At 40.1% G+C, this 13208-nt stretch overlaps 1 protein-coding gene across 1 annotated transcript in view; it reads right to left on the bottom strand.

The window, feature by feature from the left end:
- The window catches only part of DNAH11 (dynein axonemal heavy chain 11), a 195230-nt gene that overhangs the window by 36377 nt on the left and 145645 nt on the right, over positions 1 to 13208 (bottom strand). The window contains exons 62-63 of the mRNA XM_081102597.1: positions 12301 to 12536; positions 10694 to 10816 (exon numbers count right to left, since the gene is read on the bottom strand). Of these exons, the coding sequence (XP_080958723.1) occupies positions 10694 to 10816; positions 12301 to 12536 (359 nt within the window). The remainder of the gene's footprint in view (positions 1 to 10693; positions 10817 to 12300; positions 12537 to 13208) is intronic.

Below are 13208 nucleotides of genomic sequence, written 5' to 3'. Positions count from 1 at the left end.
TTCCCCTGTGGGTTCATTTATTTACTTGGTTAATAAATAAATAAATATGTACAAAACACCTACAATGGGACAGATCAAAGGTCTGCCCAATTAGAAGATTGGAAAAATGTCTATTCAGATCCTTTGCCTAAGAAAATATACAAGTGGCCAATAAATACCTGATAAGACGCTCAACATCATTAATCATCAAGAAAATGCAAATCAAAGCCACAGTGAGGTACCATGACATACCTACTAGATGGCTTTAGTAAAAACCGCCGGCAATAACACGTGTTGGAGAGGATGGAATGCAACGAGAACCCTCATCAACTGCAGGTGGGAATGTTTTCCACTTTGGAAAACAGTATTAGCAGTTTCTCAGAATTTTTAACATAGAGTTATCATTTAGCTCAGCCATTCTACTTCTAGGTAGAGACTCAAAAAAGTGGAAAACATATGTCCACATAGAATTTGTACACAAATGGGTACAGCAGCATTATTCATAATAGCCAAAGGGTAGAAACAACCCAAATGTCCCATGGATGAATAAACTGTGGTATATCTAAACAATGGAATATTATTTAGCCATAAAAAAGAAAGTATTGATACATGCTACAACATGGATGAGCCTTGAAAACATTACGCCAAGTGAAAGAAGCCCATCACAGAAGACCACATATTATATGATTCTACTAATAGGAAATAACCAGAATAGGCAAGTCAAAGTAAGTTTGATTGCTTAGGAATTTCAATTCTAAAACTGACTGTGGTAATGGCTGCCCAATGCTATGAATATAGTAAGAACCAAGGAGTTCTTCACTTTAAATGATATATTGTATGGATGTGAATTATGCCTCAGTAACGATGTTGCCAAAAACGAAAATAAAAAAAAGAGAACCACCTATTAAGAGGTCAACCACTACCATTTGGACTTTCTCGGTCTGGAAGGAAATCCGCCATGCTAACTGTAGCTTTTCAGATTTTATCCATCTGCCAATCATAGCTTCTCAGAGGCTCATGCTTGACTTTTGAGCATATTGAGCTGTCTCACAGGATGGTCTTATTGGATAAAAACACATTTTTAGTTAACCTTCTTTTTGAAGACATTTCCAACCATATCTACATTGGGAACATCATCCAATTTCTCCCATTACTTGAGTTTCCCTTTCCAAGGTTTTCCAAAATAGATCTCACAAGTCAAGTAAGCTTTGAGAAAATCTTCCTTTGCTGGCACTAGCCACCGTATTACTGTTGGCCTAGATGCCAAGCTTGGCACCAGTGGCTTCTCAAGGGAACCTTCAGAGTGAAAGTTTTGCGTAGTTACTGCCTGGGCTTCTCACACCGAAGCAATACCAAGGCTGATGCGTTGCCACAGTAATAACACCCACGCTCTCAACCAACCCCCGTGCACAGCCTGTGCTCTTCTGATTACTGCTCCATCTCAGTTTCAATTCATTCCTCCCTTGGCAAGTGTCTCAGAAATGCCAGGTATGTCACTACCATTCACAATTTCAGGTTGAATTTCCCCTCATTTGCTCAGGAATTTTCACCGGGTTTGAGTTCATACTTCATAAACTTCCTGTTTTAATCACTAATCCATATCCCCAGATGAAAAGAGAATTTAAACATTTTTACACTGGTCTGGGGGAAAAAGGTGAAGGGAAAAAATACAAACAAACAAACAAACAATCCTCATGGACATAGACAACAGTTTGGTGCTTACCAGAGGGAAAGGGGGTGGGAGGAGGTAGAAGGTAGAGGGGGGATAAATGGTGATGGAAGGAGACTTGACTTGGGGTGGTGAACATACAATATACAGATAATGCTATAGAAGTGTATACCTGAAGCCTATATAATTTTATTAACCAGTGTCACCCCAATAAATTCAATTTAAAAAAGAGGCCAAAAAAATCCCCCAAATAAACATTTAAGTTTAAATGAAGAACACTGAATAAATGAAGTCTAGAATTTTCATTATTGTTGTAAGGGGATAGCTCATTGTGGCAGGATTAGGAACTGCAGTAAGAAGTCAAACTAATTTTGAGATTTGTGTGGAGGATGTGTAAATATGAGAGAATCAAAACAAGCCCCCAGCAAGACAACTAACATTCCTGAAAGTCATAGGTGTTCAGGCCTCAGGGCAGAAATCCCTCTTGGATTGGGCCAGAGGGGAACTATTTTAGGCTTTGCGGGCCACATGCGTCTCTGCCATATATTCTTTGTTATTGACAACCCTTTAAAACAATTGTTAGCTCTTCATAAGTTATAGAAGTGTCTAATGACTATGCTGCACACCTAAAACTAATATAATATCGTATGTCGACTATAATTTTTTAAAGAGTTAAAAAAAGAAATCAAAGATAAACAGCAGCAGCAAACCATTCTTAGCTCACAGGCCTTATCAGCACAGGCTGTTTGCCATGTGCCACTCCAGAGGGTCACACCAGGTAGTGGCATCAGCGTAATCTCCTCTCAACGCAATGGCAGCTCATCTCCAAGGATTTCCCAGGATCACCAAGCTACAATTTTTCCCATCAGCCACTATGCACAACCATGCTTCCCCCTCCCTAGGCTTTCAGGAAAAAACACACCACAAAACAGGAGACTGGCCAACATGGATTATGAGGTTGACAATTTTGCAGGTGACAAAGCCATTAACTGGTTAAATATGTACTTAACGAGACAGCTCTAGAAGGTGGCTCGGAGGGGACTCCAGGGCTCTCTAAATCCCTTTTGTGTGTCTACATATGCCCTGAAGCATTCACAGTGTGGGAACCAGAAATCTATCTGCTGGGTTTTCTCTGTAAGGAGAGAGTTAATTGGAAGGACTCTGCTAGGCTGATGGAAGAGATAAGGATGTCTGCTTGTAAAATTGGTTTTACATTCTGCTCTGAAACCTTCTTTTATAAGCTTAGATTTCCCAGGAATAGTAAATAATCCTCAGCTGGGGTATTTATGATCTACGAAAGGCAAGAACTACACAATGACTCGGTGGGTTTTATCACTGCTGCCAGGTTAATTTTTTGGTTAATCTCCGATCTGGGAAAATTAAATGGATGGCTAATGCTCTCTCAGGACTTGAAGGATCTGAACAGCGACTGAGTTAACCAGAGGGGTGGGGAAAGCCAACAGTCCTCGTGTTGTTTCTGTGAAAGACAGGAATCCAGAGGTCAGGACTTCTACACCAAAGAAGGCAGCTATGAGCTCTTGAACTTAAATCTTCAATGAGAAGCAACAGCAAGGCGTGAAGAGCAGCATACAATGTAGAAGTGCGGCTCCTTTCCTAAATGAGTAGTTCTGCACTTTCCAGCCCCATGCCCTCCAGGAACAGGACACTGTATCACAGTGAGAGTGTGTGTGTGTGCATGGGAGGTGGGGAAGGCCGGCAGGGCGCACGTGAAGGGATATCTGAATCTGCAGGGGAGTTGCTCCCAGAAGGTGTCCATACATTCCTCCAAGAGAGAGAGCTCCTCCTGCCCACTTCTCATTGGCTGAGAATCGCTGGCTTAGAGGTGAGAGACTAATTATACGAACACAATCTGAAATAAAATGTCTTTTCCCAGTACAAACACCATGGCTTAATTGGATAGGATGCAGGGTGAGTCAAAACACATTGTTTCACCTACCAGGGTTGTCATTTTAAGGCAAGGAGATCCCCTAGTGATCATTCAGCTGATTCCCTTTTATGAACCCAATGAGTTTATGACTTCTCCAAGGTCAGATAGCTTAAGGGCAGGATGGGGATTGGAGCCTGGGTCTGGACTCCTAGTATAAAGTTCATTTCACTGCATCAGACTGCAGGTTCATTTGCTCTGTTGGATGGTGACGGCTTGTAACCCTAACCTCTGTTGACCTGTCTGACCATCAGTCACAAGAGGGTACTGAGAGAATATGATCAACTCATAACAATCAATGGCCAATAGACAAAAGAATTTAAAGACACAGGCCCTGCTGATCTTTGGGTAAGAATTCTGTCCTTGTTTATGAAGCAGAATAGCATTGATTATCAAGGTGCCCAGCCCCAATCCAAGAGCTACGATTTCTGGTAGATACTTTCAGAAAATGAATTACTTAATTTATAAAGTTATAAAAATAAACCACAACTTACATAAAAGTTTTCTATCTCCTGGCTTTCAGGAAAAGAAAATGCGGTATTTTAAGTATGCCAAAATGCTCACTCCTTAGCTGAATGAATTATTGTGTCATAAAGACAATCATCCACAGGTTAACTATAAATTCAGTTTTCCATGTCAGGTTTGCATAAAAATCAGGTATATTGGGAAATTCAACGTTCTTTCAAAAATTTATTCAAAATCCAGCCAAAAGGTGTCGTGGGATGAAAAGATTCCTAATTTCTTCAGGTCACGAAAGGTCACTATTGTTGAGAAGGAATGATATGCAAATGACATGAAAAACACATGCAAGTGATTTATTGGTGAATGTGCACAGCATTTCTCTGATAAACCTGGGATACATTTCTCCCAGTTTTCAGATTTACCTGAAAGCCAGAATTTCTGAGTAGAAAGAGAGGAAGTATTGTCCCAGTATAACCAAGATGACTGTCTAAAATTGAGATTATCATCTGGAAACTAAGGAAGTGTCTCTTACTTTTGTTAGAACTGTTCTCAAGATTTAGGGTAGCTACTTTGAAAATGCTATCAGTCTTGGATCATAAAAAGTTAAATAAATGTCTTTAGTGACCAGAACCTGAGCGAACACCATCATTTCTCATCGCCATCTAACACCAAACTTGGAAAAGCATCATCTGCCATTAGAATAAGGACTTGTACCTGTGGCTGCACTAGGAAGCTTTTTAAAAGGAGACTTGCAAACCCTTTCTCCCAATGCAGTCTGTTTGGAGAGAAATTTCCCAAGAGAGTGTCTCTAAGATGGACAATTCAGACAGCTAACAAGTTCTTCGAATATGAGGAATTCCATTCTCCAGGCCTCATCAGAGCTGTTCTGTCAGAGTAAAGAGATAGCAGCTGGGTCTTAAGATAAATAAATAGTATAGTCCCACTAGCTGGAAAGAAAGAAACACTTAGGAGAAGGAAAAACAACTTTTCAACAGACACCTAAAAGCCTTCCTGCACGCCCTGCTGTTTAAAATTAAAAGCTTCTAGATGAGACTTGTGAGCTCCAACAGCTCCGGCTGAGAGCAGCCAAAAGGATCAGGCAAGGGAGGTGTTACTTAGCAACCTGGGCAGAGGTGTTACTTAGCAACCTGGGCAGGAGGGGCTGTTCCACTCGGCCCAACCTGGTTTCTGCTGAAAGCCGCACAGCTGGCGAGACTTCCAAGGAAAAGGTGGAAATAAAAGTCCTGAATAGACATGAGTTCATTGTCTTGCTTCTTCACACACTTAACACAACAACCACATCCTTCTAAGATAGACGCGAACTTCAATTAGAATTAAAAAAAAAAAAAGATTAATGTTGCAAGAGCCTAGGTACCACTGAACAGGGAAAGAAAAAGAAGCCAAAAGAGAAAATCAGATGATTTCCTTTTTGAGATGTAAAAAGCACATAAAACATATATATTATAATGTTTCACTATATCCATATTTAAATATTATAATGTACCCTGAAAAATAAATTCTGGTTCCGTTTATATTTGTTTGCCCTTTAAAAAAATTGTTTTTGAAGGAAAGAATCTAAGGTTCTGAATCTGTGGCCCTATTTGGTTTTGAATTTCAGATAAAAACAAACAATATTAGCAAGAAAACTGTGAGTGTGTGAATGCACTATCCATAGACCCTGAGTAAAAAAAAAAAAAAATCTTGATTGAACTTAGGAACAGAAAGGTTGTTGGTCTTTTCTGCAATTAAACTTTATTTTGAATTTAGAAATTGGAAGAGCCTAGAATGCTGAATTCTCTTCTGTGAAGGCATGAATCTAACTTGAAAATAAAAAGATTCTTAGCCACAGGGACATGAGAGAACTGTATCACGCCAGAGTTTACTTGAAACCATAAGCTTCCAGCTCAAGAGAGACATTCTAGTACAGTGTGGGACAGAATTTAACATGATTCTGCCTTAACTCCCACCGAAGACCTCATTCAAACAGGTCTATAATCCTATATAATAAAAGGCTAACATACAAATTGTCCCGAGTGGGAGTTCGACTGATTGGAAGTTAGATGTGCGCTGACCACCAGGGGGTGGCACAGAACATGCCGCGCATCAGCGATGTGGTGCTGGCAGCAGGCAGCAGTGGAGGTACTGCCAGCCCCATGAGCCCCTACGAGAACAGGACTGAGGCAGGATGGTGGAACAGGTGAGTGGACAGCGCCAGGCCAAGGCGGGTATGAAGGGAGGCCCCAGCCAGCAGCTGGCAGCCTCTAGGGACTTGACCTGTGCACGAATTTCATGCACTGGGCCTCTATCTACTATAACACAATCGTATGGCATCAACTCCAAAAGCAGCAACATAATATTTAATCAACTGAAATCCTTCAAACTAAGACACTTCCTTGTATTAGTTTCAGCACAACTTTCAGGAAGCCTAGTTATTACAAAGTAAATATCTATAAAATACTGTTCTCCCTTTCATGATATTACTTCTATAAAAATAGAAAATTTATGTCACACAGTTAATATTTCTATTAGTTTTAAGTTTCTTCCTAGGGAATACTTCTTAAACACTGTTACTAAAAAATAATTATGTAAAAATAAATATAGAATAATGTACAAAATGTCTTTAAAAACATTTATATGCTCAGAAGCATATATACATTTTCCAATCAAAATGCATGTTGCAGTAAGGTGACTCCAGCTAAAATTAAAGTTTATAAATTCTTTCAATAATGTTTGGGAGATCTGAAAGATTACAGAGATATAATTTTATGAAGATGCTTCACACATCAGCAACTTCTCTAATAGGGAAGCCAGTAAATTTGCTTTGGAAAAAAGTACATGTTGATAAATCTTCCCAGATACGTTTTCTGTCGATTGCTGCTGTAAGATATATTTTACTTAAAATTAGGATTGTCTGGAGTTTGGTGGATTTAATTATTTGTAATTACCCAGCTGTTGTCAGCCTGTGGCCATTATGACAGCGGCATCTACTATGTGGGTCAGGTTCAACTGTATATCTTCCCAAACACAGGTTTAATGTGCTATTGATGAAACCATTACTAGAACCAAATTAAAGTCGGGGCTGATGTATTGGTCCACAGGGAGCTGTCAGACATGAAAGGAGTAATTAGTATTCATTACTTCATACTCCACAACATTCCAATTATTAATGAACTTCAACTTCTGGACTATGCTATATCTATCACAGCATCTTCTCCGACATTCATTATTAGGAAGAATAAACTAACATTAGTTTTTTCAAAATCACCCCCCAAACAAACAGAACTAAGATAAATAAAAACACTATTAATAGCCGGAAACTTACTGAGGTGCCTGCTCTCAGGAGTATTACAGTGTTACTCCACCTGCATTTGTGGAATATGATGCAATAAAGATACTCTGGGTCACACACCAGCTTTCAACCCCCAGGGTTTGTCTCCCCCTCTTTTTCTTGTTTCCACTAATGTTCTGTCTTTACAATGCAAAGGGAAACATAGAAAAAAATCAAGAAAAGTGTTCACTATTGGAGATCACAACAGGAACACCTATTAGACAATTTACAAACATGTAGATTCGTATGGGATGTGATCCAGATAAATCCAATTTTTTTCTGTTCCTTTTTTTAACATTGCAAGTGGGCTTCTATCTCTATTATCAGACAAAGCAATTCAACATTTTCCTGTTAATTTTATTTTTAATTGTTTTCTCTCAGCTTTTATCTGTTGCATTAAAAGAATAAGAATTCCTATTTCTACCAATCTAATACCCCCTTCTAGCCTTCATATGTGTGAATATTTTATAAAGCTCCTCTCTCTCTCTCTCTCTCTCGTTGTTAATTCTCACTTGAGGATATTTTTCCCACTGATTTTTGGAGAGCGTGAAAGGGAATGAGGAAGGAGAACATGGGGTGAGAGAGAGGGGTGAGAGAGACACATGATCGGTTGCCTCTCGCACATGCCTGGACCTACTGGAGCCAGGGATCAGAGCTGTGACCCAGGTACTTAACCTTGCCTGGGAATTGAACCAGTGACTCTCAGGTGCACAGGCTGACGTTCTAACCACTGAGCACACTAGCAAGGGAGTCTCTTTTTAAAGAGTTACATGAGGGACCAAGAGAGCATTTGTTTTGTTTACGCATATTTCTTTTCAGATAAGAAAGATACAATCACTTAAATATCAAACTTTATTCCAAAGTACTTTTAAAGCTTTTATGAAAAAATTAGTCTAAAATTTTTGAGTGTAATTTTTTTTTCCATTCAAAAATAAAAGAGGGGAAAAATAGGATGTAGGAATAGTTCCTCCTGGGAAAAGGTGGCTAGTATTTAATAGATCTTAAATACGATTTCTTTTTGTATTATAAAAAACATGAGAAGGGTGGAAGTCCCTACCTCAGTTCCCTGAGAGACTCCGCACTCCTGTGCACTACAGATGGGCACAGGAACCTGTGTCAACACTTTGGGAAACAATGTGGCCTTTCCAAGTCTCCACTATAGAGCCGACAACTCCCTGCCATGCGATCATCTCACCAATGGCTCTGTATTCCTTTTGTTGTGTATAGGTCTGTCTTTCCCTGGGGAAATGTAGCTTCTTCCATGGCAGGATCTATACCTCATCATGGTTTATACAGTGGCTGGCATACAGCCGTGCTCAGAGAGGTTTATTCAGTGGCTGGTAGAATATGTAAGCATCATTAGCACTCAGATTCTCTGGATAAAGATACTCTGAAAACATCTGCATGGGAGAGGGAAGTGGAAAAAACTGAAGCTCCAGATCTGAAATTTACCCTCATACGAGTGCTTGTTTCCTCACATAAGAGTTTAGGAGCTAGGACTGTTAAGGTAATAACTGCATACAATAATCAGAGTTTTTAATATTCTTTCATATCATTTTAAATTCTTTTAACCTTTTAAAAAATGCTGGAATGACATGATCAACTCTATAAAGCCTAAAAGATTATACATATTCAGGAAGAGAGAGAGAGAGAGAGAGAGAGACAGAGAAAGATTGTCACCGACTTTCTTACACCTAAATTGTGTTACTGGAAGTCCAAGTTAAAGCTAGAGAATATGTATCTTACTGACAAAAAATGTTAGGTCTTCATATCAGAGTCAGAACCTTAATAACAAGGATTTCACTTTAGTGACATTCAAGATATTACACTATATTTTTAACACATCAGACACAGCTGCAATTATATTTATGTTAGAGTTGCAGTTTGTTAAGTGGCTTATTAGACTGTTCTAAATGTAAGTCTGGGTAAATTCTGGTTTATTAAACAATTATAAGTTGTCAGTCACTGTAAATAGATTTACTGGGTGAGATGTATAATATATCCTGTACTCATTGGTTAGAGTCTATTTAAAAAATAGAAGTTAGTCACCTTTAAGCAGGCCTATTTCCACTTAAAATTGACAGGAATAATCTAGTGATGAAAAAGGAGACAGATACCTTTGAGAGAGTGGGTGTCAAAGAAGAAGGGGGTTGGGGAAGTTCTGAAATTACTCTTCTGTAAAGAAGGGAGAGGGGAGGGGAGGGAGGGAGGAATGCAGTGAGGTAAGTCTAGTGGATGTTGGTTCTTGAGTGAAGAGGCACAAAAAGCTTTGGGATGCTATGACCTCCTGACATCCCCTGAGGCCATGCGGGCCTTGGAGACCTAACTGCAACCTCTGACCTTTCACACACTTACAGAAAACGACCTGGTGAGTCCTTGGAAATGGTGTCACTGCCCCGGGAGAATGTCCTAGAGAGTGGGGTGGCCCGGGGGGAATGGCAGCATTTAGAATGTCACATGGGGGTATTCCCACTTTTTGAATGTATTTTTTTAATCCTCACCCAAGGATATTTTTCCATTGATTTTCAGAGAGAGTGGGAGAGAGAGGGAAAGACAGAGAGAAATAGCGATGTGAGAGAAACACATCGATTGGTGGCCTCCAGCATGTCGCACCCCGATCAGGGCCCGGGCTGGGGAGGAGCCTGCAACCGAGGCACATGCCCTTGATGGGAATCGAACCCAGGACCCTTCAGTGTGCAGGCCAATGCTCTATCCACTGAGCCAAACCGGCTAGGGCTATCTCACTTTTTGGTAGTCCATCTCTGTGAAATGTTGGGGATGATTTTAGGTATTCATTAATGAATTTTTTCTTTTAATGGTTATATTTTAAGTATATTAGAACAAAAATAGAGCTAGTACCGTAAACCCATAATTTTGTGGATGCTATTACTTGCAATGAGGCTAAGGATAAAAAAAAATAGTGAGTGGATTTTAAATTGGTTTAAAGAAAATATTTAGTAAATAAGGAGATAAGGGATTTGCAATTCAGGCAAAAAAGGTAGTTTTGCAAAGTACTAAAGTTAGAGGAACACTGGTATACATTCATAAAGGAGCAGACTTGTGGCAATGCAGTTCTTGTCCGTAAGTCAGGAACTGGGCAGCAAGAATCTGATCCAGCAGACACACAGTCTCAAAGTCTGGATCATACTGAGGTGGCTTTGGTCTTGGAATGTAGGTTCCCCGAAAAGTCAGAGACATCACCAAGAAGAATCCAATAGATTATGCCTGGTTATGAGGCCAAGACACAGAAGCTGATGGATCAAACTCATACGTAACACAAAATATATGCTAAAAACTCAGCAATACTTACTTTCCTTTTCTAATCGTGTTCCTGCCCAGCAGTGGGTCAAGGACCGGATCTACCGTTTCCTCGAGGTTTTCAATTAGGATGACATCTCCGAAGGCCAGAGCCGTTTCAATGGCATTCAAAAACCTTCACATCCGTCAGGATGGAGACAACAAAATGTGAGTAAGCACAGGGAAAACCTTCAAAATTATTTCTATTGAGTTATATTTTTGTCCCATTTTAAACGGGACAAATTAGAGAAAGCTATTTCATAAAGTAGTATTCTTCCTTAACTAGATGACATGGAAATTCAAGATTAGGTTTTTGAAAGGGTTGAAGAGAATAAAACGGGGCAGAGAAAACTTATTGTGCTTAGCAGATAGATGTCTTGAAGAAAGCTTGCAGCCTTGGTCACCACATAGCCGAGGTAACCACTAGCCACCTGGCATCGGGAGGAGCCAAGGATGGGCCGGGCCCTTACAGCAGCAGAACGGCTTGCAGCCAGCAAGGATGAATAAAAACCTCTCTCCCCCCTCAGTCTCCGCTGATGCCTTTGTCGGACTCAGCCCACCTGCACCCAGGTGCCTGAAATAAAAATCTCTTTTGGTACATTATGGCCTCATGTCCTAGGTGTGCGACCCTGGCCCACCCCGAACCTTTCAGTTTTGAGATAAATTTCAGTTATATTTTTCAAGTGAAATTCAATAGTTTGAATTAATAAGCCACACATAAATTAGTTCCTTTTGATGATAATCATGGTTGAATTAAATGAAACTATCCAGACATCATAAGTTTAAATGTATTTGATAGGACCTTTTTAATTAAAAAAATCCAAATTCTATCAAATGTCCTGTGGTTTTATCAAATGTTCATTTTTTAAATCTTTAGGTTCAGTCATGTAAAATGGTGAACTATCATTTTATTTCACTCCCATTCTTCAAAAACAGTCTCTCCCCTTCGAAATTAATTTTCTCCAAATATTCAGATGAGCAGGGAAGACATTTATCTGCACAGTTGCAGATATTCCTTATTTCATTTCAATGACGGAGGACTCAAATAAAATATCAGTAAGTCCAAAATTATTCAACATTAACTGAACACCAGCTATCTACAAGAGAGCTTTCCACTTATCAGATAGTATTAGCAGGCCCAATAACAGAAAATCTCAGAGTAGATTCAATTTTCATAAATGACATATAATACTTGACTAAGAAATCAAATTATCTTCACATATTCAGTAGTAGGACTTAGAGCCATGTTAAAACCCTGCTACAGGCAAAAAGTACATATCATTAAGCCTGTAGGTACAGTTGACAATTCCTGTGATATGCCAAATGCTCTAAAGAAGGATTACAATACATCACATTTCCAGGAAATTGAAATATTTTTCCTCTCAAATGCAGGGTTTGCTCTCGCCTTCCATCTGATTTCCTCTTCAGGTAAGTGGGTGCGGCCCAACATAAATGCTTTTCAATAGAAAGACTTTGCATGAAACAGGATCAGGCAGACAACAAGTACCACCAGGCGGTCACATTTTCACAGTGGCAGTGAGGTCTAACAAATGCCAGGACTTAAATCAGACCCATTTCATAGCAGCTAAACAGAAAGCCAGTCCCTCAGACTTCACATACCCTTTCTGGCCCAAATGTGTGACCTTCAGGTCCGTCCCATACTTATTCTTGATCCACTTAATTCCCTGTTGCTGGGGATCTATCAGCAGGGGCCAGCGCTCACAGTGTGTTAGGATTGTGGCGTTTTCGGTTGACATTCTGTCACTGGGCAGGCCTTCGTTATTCCAGGCAGCAATGGTAGCATCGTCCGTCAACATGGCAATCAAATCCCGGCCCTCAGTTATTGGAATGGAAACCTTTACAATCAGAGTTAAATGCAACGCATAAATAGTGGGGCAGAGCAAAAACCTCAGGATGACAGACAAGGAAAGAGACTCAAACTAAGAGAAGACATGCAAATTTTCTGTGGACTCTGAGGAACCATGAAACTCTCACCATGAAATACAATTTGAGCCCATAAACCCAGTATTTTACCTCTTAGGATTCTGTCAATATCTGCTTTATGACTGCCTCTATCTGACCTGAAGGGAATTTGCCCTCTATATACATCTACAGATACTCCAACAAGATGAGCGTGAACTTAGACACCAGGAAGTACAGTTGATAACAGAAATGTATTTGCTCAATGGCGGGATCAGCCCACGAAAGCCATGCTAAGGCGGGACATCTTGCTCAGACATTTCATCTTTTACTACAGGCCAACACCACAAGGAGATGACATCTCCTTCTGGGATGGGTTCATGGAATGCATTCAATCCATTACCAGGAACTTAGATTACAGTCTCTCCTCTGCCTACATTGTGATTGCAGAAAGCACTGCAATGGGGGAGCTGTGCTCTTTAAGAGAGAGAGAGAGAGAGAGAGAGAGAGAGAGAGAGAGAGAGAGAGAGAGAGGGAGAGAGAGAGAAAGAAAGAGGGAGAAAAGGAGAGAGGGAGAGAGGGAGGGAGGGAGGGAGAGGGAGAGAGGG

This window comes from Myotis nattereri (genome assembly GCF_964212035.1).
Source record: "Myotis nattereri genome assembly, chromosome: 11".
In the NCBI taxonomy this organism is placed as follows: Eukaryota; Metazoa; Chordata; class Mammalia; order Chiroptera; family Vespertilionidae; genus Myotis; species Myotis nattereri.
This window is presented reverse-complemented; position numbering and strand designations above follow the sequence as displayed.